Consider the following 26389-nt stretch of genomic DNA (forward strand, 5'->3'; position numbering starts at 1 on the left):
CGAGAGAAACAGCGAGGGAATGAAAAAGGAAAGGGGACAGACGAGAAAAATGGAAAAGTGGGGAAATACAAAGATCCAGGAGAATAAACGAGGAAATGAGTGAGGATTTTGAAAAAAATGTGAGGAAAGATGATGAGGCAACAGGAATGAATGAGAGGGAGAGGAGGTGTATTTAAGAGATGAATGAGAGGAACAGCAAGTGTAATTGTGATTTCAAGTAAATACCTGGAAATAAACCCCATCAAAAGCCACAATATTTTGTACTTGTAGTTATAGTAAGATTAACAGTGAGTATATTAGTATATATACTGTTTATGATTTGTGACTGTGTGGAATTTATTTTTCCTGCTCTTTGCTGAAAGGTATTTCACCCCAGTTCTAATAGCACAAATATATGAATAAAAGTATTTTTTTGAGTCACAGAATGGTAGAACAACTTGTGTATTAATGGGTTAAACCTAATGGTAATCGGACGTTATACCAGTAAAATATTGGATTATCAATAGCTGCTTTAATTTAAGTAAAGTGCACAAAGTACTTGTGTGTGTAGCCTAGTCAGCCAAGCTTTGGAGGAAACCATTTGCCTTGAAAAGACTATTAAGAAGTAGTTTTTCATTTCTGTAATGCCATGTCTAAGGTATTTCAGAAAGCATTTCTGAGCAAAACCACAAGAAGAACATGTTAAACTATGCTGGAAAAATAAATGTTGGACCAGTTGAAAGTGGGCTTTCATACCATGTGCTGCAGTGTGGCATTACCATCTTATTTATTTGCATTGCTTCCAACGTTTCTTACTGAGTATACTATAAAAACAGTAGCATAAAATAGCAATCATTACCTGTGTATGGTGTTTCCTTAATCATGGCTATAGGATTACATTCTTTTCATACTGAAGTTGAGAGTTATTTTTCAAAGCAAAAGTTGCCTTGAACTTCCATATTTGATTCAGTGAACAGACAGGCAGAATGGAAATGGGTGGTTGGGGGCGGGGGGCGGCAGGGTGATGACATAAGATGACAAGAACAGTAGTGAGAAAGGATCTTGGCTTGGAAGATCAGGAAGTACAATCAATTTGGGTGGAGATAAGAAATAACAAGGGGCAGAAATTATTGGTGTAGGAGAAGGCCATTTGGCCCCTCGAGCCCATTCCGCCATTCAATAAGATCGTAGCTGATCTGATCTTGGCCTCAAATCCACTTTCCTGCCCGCTCCCTAGTGTGTCTCTGCCTTAAATATATTTAATGACCCAGCCTCCACAGTTCTTGGCTAGAAAATTCCAAAGATTCACTACCCTCAGAGAAGAAATTCCTCCTCATCTCTGTTTTAAACGAGCGACCCCTTATTCTGAGACTATGGCCACTCATTCTCGATTCCCCCACGAGGGGAAACATCCTCTCTGCATCTACCCTGTCAAGCCCCCTCAATCTTATATGTTTCAATAAGATCACCTCTCATTCTTCTAAACTCCAATGAGTATAGGCTCAACCTTTCTTCATAAGATAACCTCTTCATCTCTGGAATCAACCTAGTGAACCTTCTCTGAACTGCCTCCAATGCATGTTTGTAAGGGGAGGAAAACTGATACCCGAACTGAATTGTAGGAATTATCAGTATTAGGAGGTTCTGAGTTCCTCTGTCTTGATGGGGATTGTAATTGTCTGTAAAACTCTCATGTATGGAGAGCACGCTTATACACTTGCTTGAATGGGTTTTAAGACGGGGAAGCAGCAAAGCTTGCTATGTTGCAAAGATTCATGATTAATAAACCATCATAAGTAGCCAACACTGCATTGACCCTTAGCACAGACTGATAGAAGATGAAAACATAACACATACACTCAGTACTGAATAACAAGGGCAGTGGAGAGTCAATAGTCTAGAAAGATAGCAAACCCTGGGAAGCAAGGTTAATTCACACGTCATGAGGAACTGAGGCAAAGTTGACACTATGGGAGATGGACAGGTGGGGGAAGAATCACTCGGAGCCAGTCTGAGCAGTAGGCCAATCGGTGGTTTTGTAGGAGGGTCGCACCCCTCAAACCTGTATAATTGTAATTGTAAAACCCCTGATCGGGGAAGTGTTCATCGGAACCTTCACGAGCATGTTCGAATAAATCGGTTAACCGAGGTTTCGTCTGAGTGTTTCCGTGATCGCTATATAATACGGACAGGTGTTGATTCCTTATATCAGGGAGTCCATCTTGAGGAAGAGAAGTCTTTTTACCTCAGCATTGTATATCCCTCCTTTAAATAAGGAGACCAAAACTACGCTGTACTCCAGGTGTGGTCTCACCAACGCCCTGTACAGTTGCAGCAAGACTTCCCTACTTTTATATTCCATCTCCTTGCAGTAAAGGCCATTGGACAAAGTATTAGTCAACAAATAACAGGAGCTTGTAACAAAGGTAATACCATAATCATGGGAGGCTTTAATCTTCATATAGACTGGGCAAATCAAATTGGCAAAGGTAGTCTGGAGGACGAATTCATGGAATGCATTCGAGGCAGTCTCCTAAACAATATGCCATGGAACCGACCAGGGAACAGGCTATTTTAGATCTTGTATTGTGTAATGAGACCGGGTTAATTAGTAATCTCCGAGTAAAGAATCCTCTGGGGAAGAGTGATCATAATATGATAGAATTTCACATTGAATTTGAGGATGAAATATTTGAATCTGAAATGAGACTCTTAAACTTAAATATAGCCAATTACTTGGGTATGAGGGATGAGTTGGCTAAGGTAGATTGGGAAATTTGGTTTAAAAGGTATGACGGTAAATAAGCAGTGGCAGTCATTTAAAGAAATATTCTAAAATTCTCAACAAATATAAATTCCATGGAGAAATAAAAACTCCACGGGAAAAGTGATCCATCTGTGGCTAACTAAAGAAATTAAGGATAGTATTAGATTAAAAGGCTTATAATGTTGTGAATTGGGATAGAGACCAGCAAAGGCTGACCAAATAATTAATGAGGGAGAAAATAGAATGAGAGTAAACCTGCAAGAAATATAAAAATAGATTGTAAGAGCTACTCGAAGTATGTAAAAAGGAAGAGTTGCAAAAGTAAGTGTTGGCCCCTTGGAAACAGAGACAGGTTAAATTATAATGCAAAATAAGGAAATGACAGAGACTTTAAACAAATATTTTTATCTGTCTTCACAGTAGAAGACACAAAGCATTCCAAAAATACCAGAGAGCCAAGGGGCTAATAAGAATGAGGAACTTAAAATATCAGTAGAGAAAAAGTACTCGAGAAACTAATGGGACTAGAAGGTGACAAATCTAGTAGACCTGATGGTCTACATCCGAGGGTTCTAAAAGAGGTGGCTGCAGAGATAGTGGATACATTGGTTGTGTTCTTCCAAAATTCATTCGATTCTAGAACAGTCCAAGTAGATTGGAAGGTAGAAAATGTAACCCCACTATTCAAAAAAAGGAGGGAAGAGAGAAAAGCGTGACATCAGTTGTCTAGAAAATGCTGGAATCCATTATCAAGGAAGTGGTAACAGGGCAGATAGAAAATCAGAATATGATTGGGCAGAGTCAGCATGGTTTTATGAAATGGAAATAGTGTTTGACAAATTTATTGGAGATTTTTGAGGATGCAACTAGCAGGGTAGATAATGGGGAACCAGTGGATGTCGTATATTTGGATTTCCAAAAGGCATTCGATAAGGTGTCACTTAAAAGGCTGCTATGCAAGATAAGGGTTCATGGGGTTGAGGTATTATATTACCATGGATAGAGGATTGGTTAACCGAAAACCGAGAGTAGGGATAAATGGATCATTTCCAGTTGGCAGACTGTAACTAGTGGGGTGCTGCAAGGATCAGTGCTTGGGCCTTAGCTACTTACAATTTATATTAATGACTTCGATGAAGGGACCGAGTGCAATGTATCCAAGTTTGTTGATACAAAACTAGATGGGAAAGTAAGTTGTGAGGAGGATGCAAAGAGCCTGCACAGGAATATGGACAGTTTAATTGAGTGGGCAATAATGTGGCAGATTGAGTATAATGTTGGGAAGTGTGAGGTTATTCACTTTGGGAGAAAGAATAGAAAAACAGAATATTTTTTAAATGGTGAGAAACTATTAAATGTGGGTGTTCAGAGATTTGGGTGTCCTAGTGAAAGAAACAGAGATAGCATGCTGGTATAGGAAGGCAAATGGCATGTTGGCCTTTATTGCAAGAATGTTGGAGTACCAGAGTAAGGAAGTCTTACTTCAGTTGTACAGAGCTTTAGTGAGACCACACTTGGGGCCTGAATTTGGTGAAACACAAGTTCCGCCTGTTTTTCGGCTGTCCCCGGGTGGTGCGTCATTTTTTACCGCCCGGTACCATTGGGGCCAAGTGGATAGAAGTTTCATTCTACTTTTCTCGATGGGAGCAGAGTGCAGCGGCCAGTGGAGGAGGCCTTTCGACTCCCGAGTTGTGCGCGGCTGTTGAGCTTGCCCGCCCGCCGCCCCGCCCCCCCCCCCCTTTTAGACCATTTAGATTATTGCCTAACACTAGAAAATACATCTTTATAGTGGTTAACTATAAAGATCTGTGTAGTATCAAACAAACCTGTCAGCTCTGTGTGCATATCGCCCACTTAAGATCCACTTAAAAGCAGCACTTCCAAGACGGTATGCTATGTCGGCGGTATGTCATGAAACTTGCACTTTTGGGCAGTATGTGGGCGGGTGGTGTGCACACCCGGTGGTACGTCACTTATGAAACTTCCGCCGGGCGGTATGTCGATGAATTTCAGGCCCCTGGAGTAATGTGCACAATTTTGGTCTCCTTATCTGAGGAAGGACATACTTGCTTTGGAGGTGGTACAACGATGGTTCACTAGATTGATCTATGAGGAGAGATTGAGTAGATTGGGCCTATATTCACTGAGTGGAAGCAAGTCTTCCTCGATTTTGAGGCAACTGCCTATGATGATGAATGGTGGAGCAGGCTCGAAGGGACTTCTGGTCTACTCCTGCTCCTTATGCTTGTATTCTTATGTTCTTAACCTGTATCAGCTACAGCAGCAGTTGAGGGTACTGCAATTGGAATGAGCACTAAAATCAGCTATGGTTCCCACATCTTCATTATATTCAGTAAATCCTGTTGCAATTGTGAATATGTGGATGTCAAATCAGTGCAACATCTTTACACACGAATAGCCTATGGAGATTCCCACTTGGATCAATGAAACCAGCATGACGTAATACCCTCAAAAGAGATTGGAAAAATATATTTTTGGGGGTGATGTTGGTGATGAATCACTTGAGTATACTAAATATATGTAAAGCTGAGCTCTAGCCCATAGGTATTCATTTTCTCTCTATACTCATAACTAGTTATTTAAATGGGTAATTTGCAGGTACACTGTACCCTTAAGATACAGTATCCATGTAAATATTGTGATTTTCCTGATCCAGCTGTGAATGAGACTTCAGTGTCTTGATTGCATAGCACCTATCTAATGAAACCAGAAATAGGATGCACAACTTGTGCCCTGCCATTTAGATCACCAAGAGCTCCAGTACTCTGCGTGCCTGTGGTGAGCAACAGAGGGCACAAGCTGAAAGCATTGATTGTGGCAGTTGTCTGCTCTGAGAGCATTGTAAACTGTACTTCAGATTGACACTGCAGAGTTTGGAAAGTAGTTCAGAATTGTACTTGGACCACATTATGTAAGAGAAGGTAGGAGTGAGCTATTGGCTGTGATTGTGCAGGGAAGCAAATGGACAGATGGCATTTTGGTCTACTCTTGCTCTACGATTTGATTTTCCATTAATGGGCAGCTTGGAAGTGTTACTGGGGGTGATCGCATCGATTGTTGAATTCACATTAAGTGTCAGAACAATTTTCTATTTTTACAACTTTGTGCTGTCTTTCAATTGCAATGGAATGTTATCCAACATACAAGCTTAGCTGATGTGTACCACTAAATTATTCAATTAACAGGAGTGAATGTTTAGATAAAAAGTAATTTGGATTTTCAGTTCATATTTATATTGATATTTTATCTCGCGTTGTCACAATTTTTGCATTGAAGCGAATAGCGACTTTTAATGCTAAGCTTAAATTGTTCACGTCAATAATTGGTGTGAAGTTGTTGCGGCTGTTCAGATTTATTGTATTTCTCACCTGATAGGATTGTGTGTAATTTTATGGTGAGCTTCACACCTTCATAATGGCTAGCAAAAGTGGCATGAGAAGATGAAACTACTGAATTTGTTTTGTCAGTAATCTGGTCTCTCTTTTTCAAAACGGAAAAGGCTATTGTGTTTCTTAACAAGTGCTTACTACGGTAAGTGATCCAGTAAAGATTTTATGATCTACATATACTTATATTGTACTGTTAAATATTTGCTGACTGTGCTTCATATTTTTACTATAGCATGTAAACTATGACCTATGCGAATTGTGTAATTGTTAACCATCTGTTCATAATTTTGCGCATGGCAGGTTATTGATCTAAGCATTAAAGTTAATGTCCTAGAACATCTGTGAACCCGTTGAGTAAAAATGGTTGTATAGAACCTGAATTGCAACAGTTATCTAGTTCGAGGAATAATCTGGCATAATGCTCTCTAATGGCCACTTTTCTGTGTGGAAATGGCTGCTATGTTTGCCGATGTTGGAACATATGAGGGATTTGATATAAATGAAGGTTCTTTTTTTGACTCTGGGATTGCAGCATTTTATTTCATTTTAAATTTTGCCAATGTAAAAGTTGCACTGGAAACTTTGAATCTATGGTACAGGTGAAACTGCTGGTTCATTTCTTCATCAACTCTGCTCCAAATACATTTATTTAATTATTACTAATCATTTTGCGATTGAGTTCTAACATAGCTTGGCTATACACATTCTAATACAAAATAATATGGTAACAAATATGCACCTAAAATATACATAGATTTGGGCTATAAGTACTTCATATTCCAAGTAAGTATTTATACCGCCTATTAGCAGTTCTGTTTCAATAAATTTTGCGTGGGAAGAAGCAGAGAGTTTATGGATAGCTGATGACCAGGGAAGTAGCTATGCAACCCTGAATCAACATCAGACCGCCATATTGCTTTGGAAGTTGAGGATAGCAGTTGGTAGAAACTCTGACAATTCAGGAGGGAGAACTGAGAAAGAAGTTGATGCTAAGAAGCGAGCAGATCATGAGAAATGAAGAGACACAGACTGAAATTTGGGTAAGATACCTTAAGGGCATTAGGTGGTCTGCAATAAAGAAAGCAAGCCACCGTTGGAGGCTTAAGTAGTAAAACTATCCACCCAGTGATTTAGTGGATTAATGTACTGCAGGATATGGGACTGAGCCATACAAAAACAGGATGGTTGCAGTCCCTAGGTTCTATGCTGTTCGTCATTCTCTCAGGCCAGCAATGTGTAGTAAGGAGCGGTTGGGGGGGTGCAATGACTCCAGTTCACTTAACTCTCAGGTAAAGGAGGTAGAAAATTATTGGAATGCCAGCTGCTGATCCATAGCCCTACTGAAGCGTGCAAATAGGAATGTGGTTTAAGAACAGCAACAGGCTCAACTGTGATGCTCCGATCATTGAGCAAATTGGAATCACTCACTATTCAGGCTTGTAGACAGAAATTTTTATTTTTTTTAGGAATAGTAGAATGCTATCAGGGCCATTTATCTGTTTTTCTCATCATATCCCTCAATCTCTCCATTCGCCATAAATGCATTTAATTACCTCCTAAATTAATTTATACTATTGGTTGCAATGGCCTTCTGCAGTAACCATGTTTGAATCACTGCTTTTAAAAGAGAGAGATTAAGAATGGGAAAACAAAAAACCCAGTGAAAAAATAAAATGCAATCATTAGTCAATTCTCTTTCCTGTTTTGTGATTTTCAATATTCAAAGTCAAGAAGGTAGCAACCTGTTTTCCAAATATTGGCTAAATTCCAAGTTCATAGAATCTTACAGCATAGGAGGATGACATTTGCCCGTCACACCTGTGCCAGCTCTTTGAAAGAGCTCTCAGATTAGTCCCACTCCTCAGCTTTTTCCCCATAACCCTACAAATTAGTTCTCCAAGTACATGTCCAATTGCACTTTGGAAGTCACTATGGAATTTGATTCCACCACACTTTCAGGTAGTGCGTTCCAGACCTTAGCAACCCTGTGAAGAAATTTCTCGTCTAATTCTTTTGCCAATTATTTTAAATCTATGACCTCCTGACCCACTCGCTAGAGGAAATAGTATTTCCCTACTTACTCTATCAAAAACCCTCATAATTTTGAATACCTCATTAGGTCTTCCCTTAAACTTTTCTGCTCCAAGGAGAACAATCCCAACTTCTCTAATCTCTCCACATAACTGAAGTCACTCAGCTCTGGTATCACCCTAGTAAACCTCCTCTGTGCCCTCTCCAGGGCTTTGGCATCCTTCCTAAAATGTGGTGCCCAGAATTGTACACAAAACTCCAATTGAGGCTGAACCAATGATTTGTAAAGGTTTAGCATGATTTCCTTGTTTTTTAACTGCCTTACAACTTGCCCTGCCACCTTCAAGGATTTGTGAATATGTACCCCCTGCCTGGTCTTGTGTTAGTACAGGATATATACATTTTCTACCTAAAGTACATGTTGATTTTTTTCCCCAAAATATACACATTGAGCTACTCATTTTCTTCACTTTAAAAATAAGTTCAGCTTCACCGTTCCGTAAATCCCACATGCTCCTTGTGTAGTATCATATAAAGCCTTTGACTATTTCCTCCTTCACCCCAAGCTCTTTGCCTGCACTGAACAGATTATTTTAATTATTTAAAAGTTCGACACCACCCTTGATTTGATTGGTGGCACTTCAACTTATTTTTAAGAAGAAATTCAAGGTTAGATAAATGGGTGATCCTATTCTACTTAAATATTAGTTTAACTTTTTTATCTTGGGGGAAAATTACACACTTCAGTAATCACTTGGGACAATTCAGGCAATCTTAACCATGCATGCTATACAGAGCTAAGCGATGCCACAGCCAACAGATCACATCAAAGCTTTGCAATGTTGCCACATTCAGTCGTGAACAGAGAGGTGCAATTAAGCAGATAACGTAAAGAGGAGGCTTCATGAAGGGATAGGGCAGGAAAGTGGAGTTAAGGTAGAAAATCAGCCATGAACTTGTTGAATAGTGGAGAAAGCTCGAGGGGCTGTCTTGCCTACACCTGCTCCTACTTATCACCATCCTCAATTATGACGGAGCCCAGCACGTGATTGCAAAAGACAAGGCTGAAGTGTGACAAACATTTTTGGCTGGAAGTGATGAGTGGATAATCCTTCTCAGCCACTTCCTGAGATACCCACAATTAGTGTTCAACCAATTGATTTACTTCTTATGACATCAAAAAGTGGCTCAGTGCACTTGACACAGCAAAGGCTACGGATCCCGACAACATCCTGTCAGTAGTGCTGAAGACCTGTTCTCCAGAACTAGCTGTGCCCCTAGCTAAGCTGTTCCAGTATCGCTATAACACTGACAGCCATCCGACAATGTGGGAAATTGAACATTAATTAACTGCTCACAGAAAGTAGGACAACTTGAACCTGGCCAATTATTGCCTATCGGCCTACTCCCAATCATCAGCAAAGTGATGGAAGGTGTCATCAACAATGCTATCAAGTGGCACTTACCAATAACCTGCTTCCCAAAGCTCTGTTTGGATTCCATCAGGACCACTCTGCTCCAGACCTTGTTACAGCTTTGTCTGAATATGAACAAAATAACAGAATTCGTGAGGTGAGAGTGACTGCTCTTGACTTCAAGGCAGCATCTGACCGATGGTGGCATCAAGGAGCCTAAGAAAACTGGGGATTGGGGGGAAAATGCTCCAGTGGCTGGAGTAATACCTGGCATAAAGGAACGTTGGTTGTGATTATTGGAGGCCAATCATCTTTGCCCTAGGATATCACTGTAGGTGTTCCTCAGGGCAGCATCCTGGACCCTATCATCTTCAGCTGCTTTGACAATTACAATCACATTTTCTCCATCATAAAGTTAAAAGTGGGACTATTCACTGATGATTGCAGTGTTCAGATAAATTTGCAATTTCCCACATAATGAAGCAGTCCATGCCCACATGTAGCAAAACCGGGACAACATCCAAGCTTGGGCTGATAATTGGCAAGTATTATTCACGCCATACAATGACCATCTTCAGTAAGAGAGAGCCTAACCACCTTCCTTTTACATTCAATCCCTGTGTCCTCACCGTCAATATCCTGGGGGGTCACCATGCACCAGAAACTCAACTGAACCATCCACACAATTGCTATGGCTACTAGAGCAGCTCAGGTGGCTCACTTCCTAACTCAACTCCTTTCCGCCATCTACAAGGCGCAAATTTGGAGTGTTATGAAATACTCTCCACTTGCTTGGATTGGTGCAACTGTAGCTACACTCTTAGCTCAGCATCACCCAAGACAAAGCAGTCTGCTTAATTGGCACCTCATCCACTAGCCTAAACATCCACCCCCTCAATTACCAGCATACCGTGGCCTCAGTGTACACTGTCTACAAGTGCGCTGCAGTAACTTGCCAAGGCTGCTGCTTTATTTATTAAACGGCCAATCTTTTTTAGTGACCATCCCTGCACAATATAGAGCCTGATCAATGCTTTCTACGATAACAATAAAGCTGTTGCAAATGCAATGCTGCCAGCTATTGGGTTGATAATTTTGCAGTTAGATGCGGTCATCCAAATCATTAATATATATTTGATAGCAAGGGTCCCAGGCCCAACCATTAATACCCTGTTTGTGTCTGATTTTCAACTTGAAAAGTTGGTGTTTTCACCAATTGCCTATCTAGCCACCATACATTACACCCCATTCAATGATTGTCTGTCATGGAACCATGTCAGAAACTTTCCTTTCCTCTTCTATCTAGTTTCTTCAAGTGATTAAGCACATATTTCCAAGAAAGAAAGAACTTCCATTTAGATAAGAGGCTTTCATGACCTCAGGATATTCCAAAAGTCTGAAAATTACTTTTGAAATGCACTCATTGGGCCCAAATTTGGCCCACCTGTTTTTTCGGCGCACTCACGTGAGATGCGCCAACTTCCTTGGATCAAAACGGCGTCAAAAAGATGCCCCCGGATTCTGGCCCCTCTGTCGACTCTACCGGGGCGTGGCGAGTACATTGGGGGATGGAGCTAGGGCCCTGCGCCTAAGAGTGCCGGTAGCTGCCCGTATGCGCAGTAGCTCCTCCCATTATGATGATGATGACTGCAGTGTGGGACCCAATGCGTCCTGCTACACAGGCCAGCCCGCTGCCTTCCCGTGCTGAGGCTACAAGAAACGGGTTGGATCGAGGGGGGAAGGAGGAGAGTTTTGATCAGGAGGGAGGAAGGAGGAGAGTTTTGATCTGGGGGGGGCGGCGAGGAGAGTTTTGTTTGGGGGGGGCAGGGAGGAAGGGGGAGAGTTTTGATACGGTGGGTGGAGGAGAGTTTTGATGGGGGTGGAGGGAAGAGAGAGGAGAGTTTTGATGCGTGGTAGGTGGGCGGAGGATGTGATAACTGTAGCCAATAATTTTAATGAGTTTACTCAAGACTTTCCTTAACCCTGTTGATGAAAATACTTTCCTATGAGCAGAAGGTACTGCTATTTTTTATTTGGATATTTTGAAAAAATTATGTAAATATGTTTTGTCTCAACTTTTATTTTTGTAGTTTAAGCTTCCATGAATGCTTCTGTTGTATAGTAAATTAACTTTGCAAAATTTGTCAGTCCTGTATAGCTGTTTGATCCTATTCACGTTCTTTAGTCAAGTCATTAAGTACCTACCTACGCTGATTTCTGAACTCTCCGCAAGGGTTATCTGTGCAGCCACAAGTGGCCACATACCCTGGCCTAAGTTAGTTTGGAGCAACTATTAGCTGTCCAAACTGGCTTAAGTGGCCAAAACGAGCATAGTGTAGGATTTCTAAATCTCTGGCATTAAATTTGACAGTGAGACAATTCTTCTAAAACAATTGGAACAGTTTATTAAAAAGAACACACACATGCACATCCACCTTAGTTACAACAGATGCAATGAGGTTATAATAGAGTGATATACATTACTTCCCTTTGGCTGGCTGATTCAGGAGAGAGAGAAAAGTCTTTGCTGAGTTCTTTATACCTCTCAAAAGCCATTGTCCCTCCGAAAGCCTCACGATTGGACCTTGGTTCCAGGGCAGTTCCTTATTGGCTCTCCTCACACATGACTGTCTGGCCTGGCTCAGCCATCTCTTGATTAGTTTAAATGGCTTTCCAATACACAAAACCCATGCGGCAGCTCTGGGCTTAATTTTGTTTCTTTCAAAACTCAGCCCATGCTAGCAAACTGTGGGCTTTCATTTTGTTTCAACACAAACAGGCCTTTCCATATAACCTACACTTTTAACATTTATACATACACAGAATCAATTTTAATCGTTAATAAACACTTTTATTCTTACATTAGGAGGCTGGTAATGCCCCCTTTTGAACGACACTAAACTTAAAAAAAAATCCGAACTAACTCACTTACACTGGCACAAATTGAATATGCAAAATGGGGATTTTTAAGATACTCCAGAAAAATCAAGTTGCTCAAAAAAATGGAGCAACTCCTGGGCAATTTTGGGCCCATTGTTCTGTAGGCAAATACAGCAGCCAATTTGTGCACAAGATCCCACAAATTGCAGTAAGACAAGTGACCAGTTAATTTGTTTTGGTGGTATTACTTGAGGGATGAATGTTGTTGGGGTATCAGGAGAACTCCGTGCTCTTCAAATAAAAATGTCATGGGATCTTTTATGTCCATCTGACAGGCAGGCAATTTAAAGTCTCATCTGAAAGACCACACCTCTGACATTAGAGTACTCCCTCGATGCTGCACTGAAGTGTCAGCCTAGATTATGTACTGAAGTTCTGAATTGATGCTTGAGCCCACAGCTTCTCAATCAGAGGCAAGTGATACCACTGAGCCAAACTGACCAGTTTTTAAAAAAGTAAATGTGCATGTTTTCTCCCAATTGATTTCCAGTTTAAGATTTATTTTAATATTTGGAATACTTCGGTATAATCATTTAACAAACTTGATTGGTATTATTTTATAATTAGTTCTATTTTAGTGGTTATGATCTCAGGGGACTTGCATTCCTCATTAGTTGATCAGCCTCTTTGGGTCAAGTTTCGGCCTGAGTTGCTCCTTTTTTTTTTTGGAGCAACTAGTTTAGAATGGAGATTCTTAGAAATCGCAATTCTCGGAAGCTGAGGACCTGTACCAAGACTGACAAAGCACTAAACAAACCACAAAAAGTAATAAGCATTCATTCAATAACAAATAAAAAATAGAAGTCTCCTCCCCCCCACCCCCTGCCCCCAATCAAAACTCTCCTCACTAAACAAGGCACAACCATCAATGAATAAAAAATAAAACTCAAGTCCTACCTCGGCCCAGGAAGTCACCTGGCCGGTCAGCCTGTGCGGGAGGCCACTCGGCCGGGCTTAAGGGCTGCGAGCATCAGGTCCTGCTCACAGCCCGCAGGACACACTGGGAGGGCAAGGAGCATGCGCGCAGCTGCCGGCAGAGCTTTCTGCGCTGGGCTGTTGCTCCGCCCCCCACTGCACTATGTACGCCACCCTGGGACACCGGAGACGCGGCAGAGCGGGCAGGATGAGGACACTTTTTCGGCGCCATTTACAGCACGCAAAGTCGGCGCATTTAAGGTAAGTGCGCCGAAAAAAGGGGTTGGGGAAAATTGGGCCCATATTCACTGGAAATTAGAAGAATGAGAGAGAATCTCATAGAAACATAAAATTCTGACGGGATTGGACAGGTTAGAATGTTCCCTATATTGGGGAAGTCCAGAACCAAGGGTCACAGTCTAAGGATAAGGGGTAAGCCATTTAGGACCGAGATGATGGAATCAATTATTAAGGATGTCATAGCAGCGCATTTGGAAAATGGTGACATGATAGGTCCAAGTCAGCATGGATTTGTGAAAGGGAGATCATGCTTGACAAATCTTCTGGAATTTTTTGAGGATGTATCCAATAAAATGGACAAAGGAGTACCAGTTGATGTGGTATATTTGGACTTTCAGAAGGCTTTCGACAAGGTCCCACACAGGAGATTAATGTGCAAAGTTAAAGCACATGGGATTGGGGGTAGTGTGCTGACGTGGATTGAGAACTGGTTGTCAGGCAGGAAGCAAAGAGTAGGAGTAAATGGGTACTTTTCGGAATGGCAGGCAGTGACTAGTGGGGTACCGCAGGGTTCTGTGCTGGGGCCCCAGCTATTTACATTGTACATTAATGATTTAGACGAGGGGATTAAATGTAGTATCTCCAAATTTGCGGATGACACTAAGTTGGGTGGCAGTGTGAGCTGCGAGGAGGATGCTATGAGGCTACAGAGTGACTTGGATAGGTTAGGTGAGTGGGCAAATGCGTGGCAGATGAAGTATAATGTGGATAAATGTGAGGTTATCCACTTTGGTGGTAAAAACAGAGAGACAGACTATTATCTGAATGGTGACAGATTAGGAAAAGGGAAGGTGCAACGAGACCTGGGTGTCATGGTACATCAGTCATTGAAGGTTGGCATGCAGGTACAGCAGGCGGTTAAGAAAGCAAATGGCATGTTGGCCTTCATAGCGAGGGGATTTGAGTACAGGGGCAGGGAGGTGTTGCTACAGTTGTACAGGGCCTTGGTGAGGCCACACCTGGAGTATTGTGTACAGTTTTGGTCTCCTAACTTGAGGAAGGACATTCTTGCTATTGAGGGAGTGCAGCGAAGGTTCACCAGACTGATTCCCGGGATGGCGGGACTGACATATCAAGAAAGACTGGATCAACTGGGCTTGTATTCACTGGAGTTCAGAAGAGTGAGAGGGGACCTCATAGAAACGTTTAAAATTCTGACGGGTTTGGACAGGTTGGATGCAGGAAGAATGTTCCCAATGTTGGGGAAGTCCAGAACCAGGGGTCACAGTCTAAGGATAAGGGGTAAGCCATTTAGGACCGAGATAAGGAGAAACTTCTTCACCCAGAGAGTGGTGAACCTGTGGAATTCTCTACCACAGAAAGTAGTTGAGGCCAATTCACTAAATATATTCAAAAGGGAGTTAGATGAAGTCCTTACTACTCGGGGGATCAAGGGGTATGGCGTGAAAGCAGGAAGTGGGTACTGAAGTTTCATGTTCAGCCATGAACTCATTGAATGGCGGTGCAGGCTAGAAGGGCTGAATGGCCTGCTCCTGCACCTATTTTCTATGTTTCTATGAGGAGAAACTTCTTCACTCAGAATTGTGAACCTGTGGAATTCTCTACCACAGAAAGTTGTTGAGGCCAGTTCGTTAGATATATTCAAAATGGAGTTAGATGTGGCCCTTATGGCTAAAATGATCAAGGGGTATGGAGAGAAAGTAGGAATGGGGTACTAAAGTTGCATGATCAGCCATGATCATATTGAATGGTGGTGCAGGTTCGAGGGGCCGAATGGCCTACACCTATTTTCTATGTTTCTAAAATAAGTATTGGGATGCATTGTCAAATAGTATGATAGCACCCCAAAACATAATTCACCTTTGTGATCTTTTTAAAAAAAAAAGAAAAAACTTGTGTTGTCTGTGCACACTCATCTCATTTAGAGTAGCTGCAACATGAACTTGTATTTCCTATTTGTGTCAGTTTGGCTTGGTCGGTAGCACTCTTGCTTCTGTGTCAAAGGTTGTTGATTGAAACCCCACTCCAGGACTTGAGCATATAACCTAGTCTTGACTCTCCAATGTAGTACTGTTGCATTGTCGGAGCTGTGTCTTTTGGTTGAGATGGTTGCACCTGCCTGTTGAGGTAATAGATCCCATGGCACGATTCAAAGAGGCCCACCGAATTCTCCGTTGTCCCTTTTTAAAAAAAAATCTTCCAAAAACCAACCCCACCAAAAATGTTAACTGATCTTTCATCGCATTGTCGAGGGATCTTGCAGTGCAAAAAGGATAGCATTTTTACCCACATAACTAGCTGCGCTTCAAAGTAATTCATTGCATGTGAAGCACTTCCAAGCCTGTGCCATTGAAAGATTCAAATGTGTGAAACTCCTCCCTGGCTCTTGTACTGTACTGAACAAGATGCATAGTTTGCTGCCTGGCTTTTGTTGGACCGTGAAATATGCAAGATTCCTACATGTGTCTGACCTTCCCAGATGAGTCGTTACTGGGAGCGTTGAAACCATGTGTCTCATAGAAAAACATTAACGTTATTGGACAGAAACTAGCTACTGATTATTGGAGCCAACGTTTTTTTTTACCACTTTCCAGATAGAAGCTATTTTTCATGGCAGTTTAATTCCATATCTTATGTTCCTTGCATCCATGACTTCAGAAATAGAAATGCAGTAGAGATGTTTTAAATATATCTAAAATTATATTAAGGCACACAGTATAACTAATTCAACTATAAGTATAGATAGTTGTATAGTTGAAAAAGATGTGATTTGTACAACTGAATCCTCACTGCCTAAATGTTTCCTTTAATTTTACGTTGTGGCTCCCAAACACAGGTTTTACATCGGATTACATAGGATATACGGCACAGAAACAGGTCATTCGGTTCTTCATTTCTAGTTTTCCTTCAGCTTGCTATTGTCTCCTACTCTATTTCAAGTTGAGCGTCCGAAATTCGGAATGTTCCAGAATCCGGACACTGGGTCGATCCCGACCTCCGGCCCTGGCCCCGGCCTCTGTGGCCCAGCGACCTTCCCCCGGCCTCTGTGGCCCAGGTAAAGACATTCCGAAATCTGGAAATACCCAGAATCCAGAACAGCCTCAGTCCCAAGGTTTATGGATTTTGGAGGTCACACCTGTAATAACTTTCAGAGGCTTGTTGCAATTTGGAGACCTAAAGTAGCAACAGGAAAATGCAAAATGAGAAAAGTGACCCCAAAAAAGCTGTGGAATTATGATAAGAGCAAATATGTAATTAATTCATATTATTTGATTTTTCACCAGTATACATTTATAAAATCTATAATTTTGTCTGACAACTTTATAGTGCTTTTGTGCTATTCTTACTGGTACTGGCATTGGGTTGCAAGCAGAATGTTCCAGTGCCCAGTTCCTCAAAATGCACTTTTTAATAGAAGTTATGATATCCCCCTTCAGACTTCAGCCCATCCCACAATTTATTTCTAATACATTCCATTTCATGCTTATTACTACACGGTGCACTACCAACTCCTGGCTGAAGAACCCTAAATTCTACAGGATAAGGAAGGCCCTTGAAAATAAAAATACTCATTTAGGAAGAACAGGTCCACTGAATCCTTTTGTGCTTTTCCTACATTAAAATTCAAATTAAAAAAAATAAAAAAATTATTAAAGCAAAATTCATGCCTGCCCTACTTAACCGGAGGAATCATTGCTTATTCTACCTGGCTGCAGTTAGAAACATAGAAGATAGGTGCGGGAGCTGGCCATTTGGCCCTTCGAGCCTGCACCGCCATTCAATAAGATCATGGCTGATCATTCTCTCCATACCCCTTGATCCCCTTAACCATCAGAGCCATATCTAACTCCCTCTTGAATATATCCAATGAACTGGCATCAACGACTCTCTGTGGCAGGGAATTCCACAGGTTAACAACTCTGAGTGAAGAAGTTTCTCCTCATCTCAGTCCTAAATGGCCTACCCCGTATCCTAAGACTATGTCTCCCTGGTTCTGGACTTCCCCAACATTGGGAACATTCTTCCCGCATCTAACCTGTCCAGTCCCATCAGAATCTTATACGTTTCTATGAGATCCCCTCTCATCCTTCTAAACTCCAGTGAATAAAGGCCCAGTTGATCCAGTCTCTCCTCATATGACAGTCCAGCCATCCCTGGAATCAGTCTGGTGAACCTTCGCTGCACTCCCTCAAAAGCAAGAATGTCCTTCCTCAGACTCGGAGACCAAAACTGAACACAATATTCCAAGTGAGGCCTCATCAAGGTCTTGTACAACTGCAGTAAGACCTCCCTGCTCCTATACTCAAATCCCCTAGCTATGAAGGACAACATACCATTTGCCACCTTCACCGCCTGCTGTACCTGCATGCCAACTTTCAGTGACTGATGAACCATGACACCCAGGTCTCGTTGCACCTCCCCTTTTCCTAATCTGCCGCCATTCAGATAATAATCTGCCTGTGTGTTTTTGCCCCCAAAATGGATAACCTCACATTTATCCACATTATACTGCATCTGCCATGCATTTCCCACTCACCTGCCTGCCATTCTGAAAAGGACCCGTTTATCCCGACTCTCTGCTTCCTGTCTGCCAACTAGTTCTCTATCCCGTCAGTACATTACCCCCAATACCATGCGCTTTGATTTTGAACACCAATCTCTTGTGCGGAACCTTGTCAAAAGCCTTTTGAAAGTCCAAATACACCACATCCACTGTTTCTCCCTTGTCCACTCTGCTAGTTACATCCTCAAAAAATTCCACAAGATTTGTCAAGCATGATTTCCCTTTCATAAATCCATGCTGACTTGGACCAATCCTGTCACTGCTTTCCAAATGCGCTGCTATTTCATCCTTAACGATTGGTTCCAACATTTTCCCCACTGTCAGGCTAACCAGTCTTTCATTACCTGTTTTCTCCTTTTTTAAAAAGTGGTGCTACATTAGCTACCCTCCAGTCCATAGGAACTGATCCAGAGTCAATAGACTGTTGGAAAATGATCACCAATGCATCCACTATTTCTAGGGCCACTTCCTTAAGTACTCTGGGATGTAGACAATCAGACCCCAGGGATTTATCGGCTTTCAATCCCATCAATTTCCCTAACACAATTTCCCGCCTAATAAGGATATCCTTCAGTTCCTCCTTCTCACTAGACCCACTGTCCACTAGTACATTCGGAAGGTTATTTGTGTCTTCCTTCGTGAAGACAGAACCAAAGTATTTGTTCAATTGGTCTGCCATTTTTGTTCCCCATTTTTGTTCCCCATTATAAATTCACCTAAATCTGACTGCAAGGGACCTATGTTTGTCTTCACTAATCTTTTTCTCTTCACATATTTATAGAAGTTTTTGCAGTCAGTTTTTATGTTTCCTGCAAGCTTCCTCTCGTACTCTATTTTCCCCCTCTGAATTAAACCCTTAGTCCTTCTCTGTTGAATTTTAAATTTCTCCCAGTCCTCAGGTTTGTTGCTTTTTCTAGCCAATTTATATGCCTCTTCCTTAGTTTTAACACTCCTTAATTTCCCTTGTTAGCCATGGTTGAGCCACCTTCCCCGTTTTATTTTTACTCCAGACAGGGATGTACGATTGCTGAAGTTCATCCATGTGGTCTTTAAATGTTTGTCATTGCTTATCCACCGTGAACCCTTTAAGTATCCTTTGCCAGTCTATTCTAGCCAATTTACCCCTCATGCCGTCGAAGTTCCCTTTCCTTAAGTTCAGAAACCTAGTTTCCGAATTAACTGTGTCACTCTCCATCTTACTAAAAAATTCTACCATATTATGGTCACTCTTCCCCAAGGGGCCTTGCACAAGAAGATTGCTAATTAGTCCCTTCTCATTACACATCACCCAGTCGAGGATGGCCAGATCTCTAGTTGGTTCCTCGACATACTGGTCTCGAAAACCATCCCTAATACACTCCAGGAAATCCTCCTCCACCGCATTGCTACCAGTTTGGCTAGTCCAATCAATATGTAGATTAAAGTCGCCCATGATAACTGCTGTACCTTTATTGCACACATCCTTTATTTCTTGTTTGATGCTGTCCCTAACCTCACTACTATTGTTTGGTGGTATGTACATAACTCCCACTAGCGTTTTCTGCCCTTTGGTATTCCGCAGCTCCACCCACACCAATTCCACATCATCCAGGCTAATGTCCCTCCTTACTATTGCATTAATTTCCTCTTTAACCAGCAACGCCACCCCGCCTCCTTTTCCTCTCTGTCTATCCTTCCTAAGTGTTGAATACCCCTGGATGTCAAGTTCCCAGCCTTGGTCACCCTGGAGCCATGTCTCCGTGATGTCAATTACATCATATCCGTTAACTGCTATCTGCGCAGTTAATTCGTCCACCTTATTCCGAATACTCCTCGCATTGAGGCACAGAGCCTTTAGGCTTGTCTTTTTAACACATTTTGCCCCTTTAGAATTTTGCTGTAATGTGGCCCTTTTTGTTTTTTGCCTTGGGTTTCTCTGCCCTCCACTTTACTATTTTCCTTTCTATCTTTTGCTTCTGCTTTCATTTTATTTCCTTCTGTCTCCCTGCATAGGTTCCCATCCCCCTGCCATGTTAGTTTAACCCCTCCCCAACAGCACTCGCAAACACTCCCACTAGGACATTGGTTCAGGTCCTGCCAAGGTGCAGACTGTCCGGTTTGTACTGGTCTCACCTCCTCCAGAACCGATTCCAATGTCCCAGGAATTTGAATCCCTCCCTTTTGCACCACTCCTCAAGCCACGTATTTATCTGAGCTATCCTGTGATTCCTCCTCTGAATAGCACGTGGCACTGGTAGCAACCCTGAGATTACTACTCTTGAGGTCCTACTACTGAGATTACTACTTTTGAGTCCCTTTACTGAACCACAACTCTGCTGCCCGTGTCCTAACTCGCACCAAGTCCCGTTCACCTAACACCTCTGCTTGCTGACTTTCATTGGCTCCTGGTTAAGCAACATCTCTATTTTAAAATGATCATCCTCGTTTTCAAATCCTCCATGGCATCATCCCTCCCTATCTCTGCAATCTCCTCCAGCCCCACAATCCCCTAAGGGAGTCAAAGGTTATGGGGAGCGGGCAGGGAAGTGGAGCTGAGTCCATGATCAAATCATCCATGATCTTATTGAATGGCAGAGCAGGCTCGAGGGGCCAAATGGCCTACTCCTGCTCCTATTTCTTATGTTTGTGCTTCTTTAATTCTGCCCTCGAGCATCCCTGATTTTAATCGCTCAACCATTGGTGGCCGTGCCTTCAGCTGCCTCGGCCCTAAACTCTAGAATGCCTTCCCTAAACCTTTCCACCTCTCTACCTCTCTACCTCTCTTTCCTCCTTTAAGACGCTCCTTAAAACCTCTCTCTTTGTCCTAATTTCTCTTTGGCTCAATGTCAAATTATTTATGTGTTGTAACAATCCTGTGAAACGCCATTTGACGTTTTATCATGTTAAAGGTGCTATATAAATACATGTTGTTGAGTGTTGGCAGGGCTTGACAGCATTACAAGATACTATATTTTATATCCCATTTATATTTTGAAACTACTTTGAATAGAAACTGTTTCAAAATATTAGCCATTCCCTTGATACCTTTAGCCTGCACACCCTTGCTTATGCGCATTTATTATAAAGTGCAATTGTTGGTCACAGACCTTTTTTCTGAAATTGAGTTGAGCTCTCAATGGGCCAGTAATGTGAAAACTGCTTTACTGGCCTTTGCAGGTGGGCTGGATTCTCAGGCCCATGAGCATAATTAAAATGGTAGACATGATACCCACAGCTGCCAAAAACAACTTTTTGCCTTTACTTTTGGTTCTATTTTGAATACCATTTTTGGTGAGCTTTGCTGGAAAGCAGGCAGCAAAACCCAGTGCGTCTTGATGTCTCTGAAGGTGCATACACCCATAGAGCTGTCTTCTGACGCAGGGCAACAACACAAAATGCTTTTACATGATCCTTTTTTTTAAAAAAAAATTTATAAAAACAAAATTCTGTCTTGGAGTATCCTCTGTGTCGATCTTGCCTGTTTTAGATTTGGCATCAGGTGCCTGTCTTGGTTGGCCAGCTTGGCGAGAGTGTACAAATGCATTGGCCTAATTCCCTATGTGTAACGTGCTGCATCAGGAGCCTTTTATCAAATGGCAGATTTTTAGACCCTCATAATTTATTTACTTATCAGCATTACAATAGACACCTCCCTTCAGCGTGATGAAAGGAACTGCACACATCACCGTGTGTGATGTGTCGCCTAGTCTCTCTTTTTTTTTTGTTCGTGCACAAACCTAATGATACTTATAAGATTTAACTGTCACCAACGGTTTAATCCAGATCATTGTGAAAGACTTTGACGGAGGCAAACCTGCTGAATGACGGGTTGGTGTAGGCTGATTCTTGCCTGTTGGAGCCATTTTGACACAGCTTGGTCCTGGACTTCACACACAGGTAGAAAGAAGCAACATTGGGACTCTGCTGTCTTTGAAGAAAGATTAAAATTCTTTGTTCCTTCTCGGCACAGTCGTGAAGAACCGTGTCCAAGCTAAATTTGGCATTCAACAGAATCTCCAGGTACCCCTTTGTTTGAATATGTATAGGGAAGAGGCCTCATTGAGTGAGATGATGTGTAGTGTTGATGGAACAGTATACAGTTGTGCTGTTAGTTGGTAGTGTTTCCGTTTTCTTGAAAAAAAATCTGGTATTATTGCTTTGTTCATGGAGGAAACTATATATGTTTGAGTGATGAGTACTTTGTAGTCGTGCAAGAACAGTTGATTACTGTATTAAATAAATATAACCACCTTCCATAAACCTTCCCATAATCCAGAACACATGTTCAGGACATTCACAGTACAGCACTGGGATGAGTTATTTAATAAAATCAATTATTTAGGCACTACTTAGATAGATAGAAAGAAAAGCAAATGGCTGTAGGTGCTTTTATAGTTCTGATCACTGGGGAGCGAGCAGTGTCCAAACTTTGGCTCAAATTTGAACAGCTCTACCAGCTCCCTTATCCCAATTGGTTCCAAGAAATCATCTAAGTTTAGATTGTTTCCTATTCCTATTCTCTAAATGGGCAATAGTCTTAATTACGTGTGTGTAGAACATACTGTAGTTTAATCTTTAGAGGGAAGAGTTGCTTTTTCTGGGTATTGTCAAAAATTTTTTCAAGCAAAAGAATAACATTTTAAATATGAATTTGGATACTTTTCCCATGTATAGTACATACTATTAGTTTGGTGTTTAGCCAATTAGAATAGAGGATCCAACTGAGTCTCTGGAATCTGAAATGTTCAGGGTATACTTTTATCTCTTAGAATGATAACTGCACTCTAAATTGCATCGGTGCTGATTGGCAGGTCTTTTTAGGAGGAGTTGATGGTCATGTCACAATTACCTGCTAAAATTCTGAGTTTTTCTGTTGGCTCAATACACAAATGCTTCCACCAAGTGAAGTGACAAAGGGCCAGAATTTGCAGGCTGAGGCTTCATGCGGACAGATGCTTCTGACCAAATTTTTTTTTTTTTTTTTTTAAAACGAAAGTACTCGGAGGAACAAACACTTCGGCTCCGAGGCCAAGATGCGCAGCCCAGCGCATAGGCCCATGCATCCCAGGATTGTACGCGCATCTTGCGATCACGTGGGCCTGGACCACCAATGAACGTGGAGTATTTTATTATTCTCATTGATAGTGATGGTGAGTTCCGTTATGAATGGGAATACCTCCAAAAACACACACGCAAATACATAAATTTAAAAAAACACCTCATATTTCAAATTAATTGAAATTAAATGAAATGTTTTAATAGGGTTAAAAATAAACTTACCTTAATGGACAGGGTTTTTAATATAAAAATTAGTGATAAAATTTTTGTATCTTTTAAATGCTGGGCAGGAGTTGGGCAAATGGCCCTTCTCCTGGGGATGCGTGCAATCTGTCTGAAGAAATGCTGACAGATCGCAAGTGCTGGGTTTAGGCGCATGCGCTTCGCGCGCCTCAATCCGGCACTTGCGGGGCCTCTTCACGTGCACGTCGTACGCACCCCGAGAGGCTGCAATTTACGGCCCTAAAAGTTTAAAATGTGCATTGCCATTCAGTAGAATTAAATCAAACTGTTGCAGCCTACTTTTGAGATCAAATGACTACTGTGCACGCCAATTTGGAAAGTGTCTCTTGTGCATGGCTGATGCAACATTTGTTTTGAGGAAAATTTTTGCTAAAAGGAAGCTGGCAAACGAAAGTGTTTTTTAAAAAATGGTTACATTTGCCTTTCAAAGTACTGTGATATGGTTCTTGTAATAATGGGAATAACATGCTGAATGGTTTGTTGTCAGTATGCACCTGCATCAATTGAACATTTAAACATTTCTGTTCAGTGAATAGACGTTCAGATTCTCCAAACCATTTGGTTAGTCCCTTCTGCATAATAATGTGAATAGCCATTTCCCTTTAGATGATTTAAATCCTTAGTCCAGACAATGAAACAGCTTAGTCAGCTGCCTTAATCAGCACCTATTCATGCTGCCTTTACACCTCGTTGGTTTGAATTTTAAAGATCAATCAGCACTGATTCCCAGCTGTTTTTGCACTTTCCTATGCTGGACTAATCTAATCTTAGCTCCAGCACAACATCAGGCTTCCCTGCTGACTAACCAAGCCTGTTCATCTTCCATTCTTCTCCCACATACTGAAAGCTTTTCACCCGGATGTAATCTGCTGACGGGCAGAGAAGGCCGTATGTGAAGCTGGCTGCAATTAACACAAACAGGCAGGTCTCCCAGTACAATAGGGAGCATTTGCAGTGCACTATACTGCAATGGAGAAGAAAAAACAGAGAGAACTTACCCTCACTGAGAAGGTAAGGGTCCTGGAAATGCTCGAGGGGACAAAGATGTCACAGCTGGAAGTTGCCAGAAGGGTGGGGGTGTCTCAGCCTGCCATATCCCGCCTCATAAGGAAGAAGGCTACAATCTTGGAAGAGTGGCAGAGAAACAGCAATCCAGACAGGAAAAGGAGGCGAGTCGGCAAGGATGCTGATGTTGATGCTGCTTTGCTGCACTGGTTTGAAATGGCCAGGGCACAAAATGTCTTAATTACCGGTGAAATCCTAATGGCTAAGGCAAGGACCCTGGCCGATGCTTTGAATGTAGAATTCACCCCAACCAGTGGATGGCTCAGTCGCTGGAAAAATAGAAATAATATTTGTGTTCAGAGAACCCACAGTGAAAGTGTCAGTGCATGTCAACCTATAGCTAGTAGCTGGATTCATACAACACTTCTTTCTGTCCTGCAAGATTTTAGGCCTGAAGATATCTTTAACTGTGATGAAACTAGTATATACTACAGGGCTGTTCCTGTTGGTAGTTTGTTTTTCAAACATGAATCTCTAACTCGCAGTAAAAAAGCAAAGGATCAGCTTACTGTCCTCCTCTGCTGCAATATGACTGGAACTGAAAAAACAAAGGTACTGTTGGTGGGAAAAAGTCAAAATCCACAATGTTTTCAAGGTATCTCATCATCTTTTATCCCTGTAATTTATACCTCTGATAACAGTGCTTGGATGACGGCAACAATCTTTGCAAAATGGCTAAAGGACTTTGACCAAGAAATGAAAAGGCAGAGAAGGAATGTTGCTCTACTACTGGACAAGTGCAGTGCCCATTCTAGCAATGTCACCCTGAAAAATGTGAAATTATTTTTCCTACCCTCAAATGCCATTACTCTGATTCAACCACTAAATCAGGGAATCATCCGAAATTTTAAGGCACTATATCGCCAGCGAATGATGCAGAAAATCCTAAATGTTATTGATGAAAAGGTGCAAGCAACAGCAACTGTAATAGGAAAAACAGTCAGTCTCTTAGATGCAGTTCACATGTTGTCTCGAGCCTGGGAAGAGGTAAAGCAGGCTACCATAGAGTATTGCTTTCATAAGACTCTTTTTTCCCAGCAGTCAAAGGAATTTGTGCAACTGGCAGTAGAGAAAGTGGCCCCTCCAGATGGAATGACTGATGAGGAATTTTATCTTTATGTTGACCATGATTCTGATGTTGCCTGCATTGGCGAGATAGCAGGCACGGAGATCTGCAGTGTTGTTAATGGATCAAAGAAACAGGGTGGCGGTGAGGAGGAGGAGGAGGAAGAGGATAGTCTACCAGTGCCCAAACTGAAAGATGCTCGGCGGGCTTGTGCCACAATTGAACGTGTGCTAGCAATGACTGGCGCAGATCCAGACATCCTCCGCAAGTTTTATGATGTTGAACGTGAAGTGGAAAGAGCATTGGCTCTTCGATTGAATCAATACCAGTCTGTGTAAATGCACTACCTGAAAAGTTTGTATGAAACCATTTCTGATTCTGTTGCCCTAGTACATTTGATTTTTCCTAATAGAAAGCTGAATAATACATGAGCTAGAGGACATACCTGAAACTATACTCTAGAAATAGCCAACATCTATAGAGAAGAGAAAACTGGCAAAGGGATATTTTTTATTTATAAAACAAAACTGAACATAAAGATAGCACCTGGGAGCTTCATTGAGGGCTCAGTTGAGCTATAGAATAGGAAGGCCCCAAGTATGGTCCCCAGATACTGCTGAGATAGCTGATCATACCCATGGCTGAAATAGGGCTGTAATAATTGACCTGGTTTAGAGAAGAAAAAATTGGAGAGGT

General features: G+C 41.8%; 2 protein-coding genes across 2 annotated transcripts in view; both read left to right on the forward strand.

The window, feature by feature from the left end:
• Positions 1 to 26389, forward strand: part of cep104 (centrosomal protein 104) — a 283987-nt gene that overhangs the window by 108606 nt on the left and 148992 nt on the right. The gene's annotated exons all lie outside the window — the stretch shown is intronic.
• On the forward strand, positions 24532 to 26031 carry LOC139229351 (tigger transposable element-derived protein 3-like). The gene is made up of 2 exons (XM_070861056.1): positions 24532 to 25082; positions 25113 to 26031. The coding sequence occupies exons 1-2, from the start codon at positions 24532 to 24534 to the stop codon at positions 26029 to 26031; spliced, it is 1470 nt and encodes a 489-aa protein (XP_070717157.1).

This window comes from Pristiophorus japonicus, chromosome 18 (genome assembly GCF_044704955.1).
Source record: "Pristiophorus japonicus isolate sPriJap1 chromosome 18, sPriJap1.hap1, whole genome shotgun sequence".
NCBI lineage: Eukaryota > Metazoa > Chordata > Chondrichthyes > Pristiophoridae > Pristiophorus > Pristiophorus japonicus.

Excerpts from the sequence above, each read along its gene's own strand:
- LOC139229351 (XM_070861056.1), top strand. The coding sequence starts at position 24,532 with ATGGAGAAGAAAAAACAGAGAGAACTTACCCTCACTGAGAAGGTAAGG. Across the intron at positions 25,083-25,112 it reads GCTGTTCCTGTTGGTAGTTT|TAAAAAAGCAAAGGATCAGC; the intron begins GTTTTTCAAACA and ends TCTAACTCGCAG.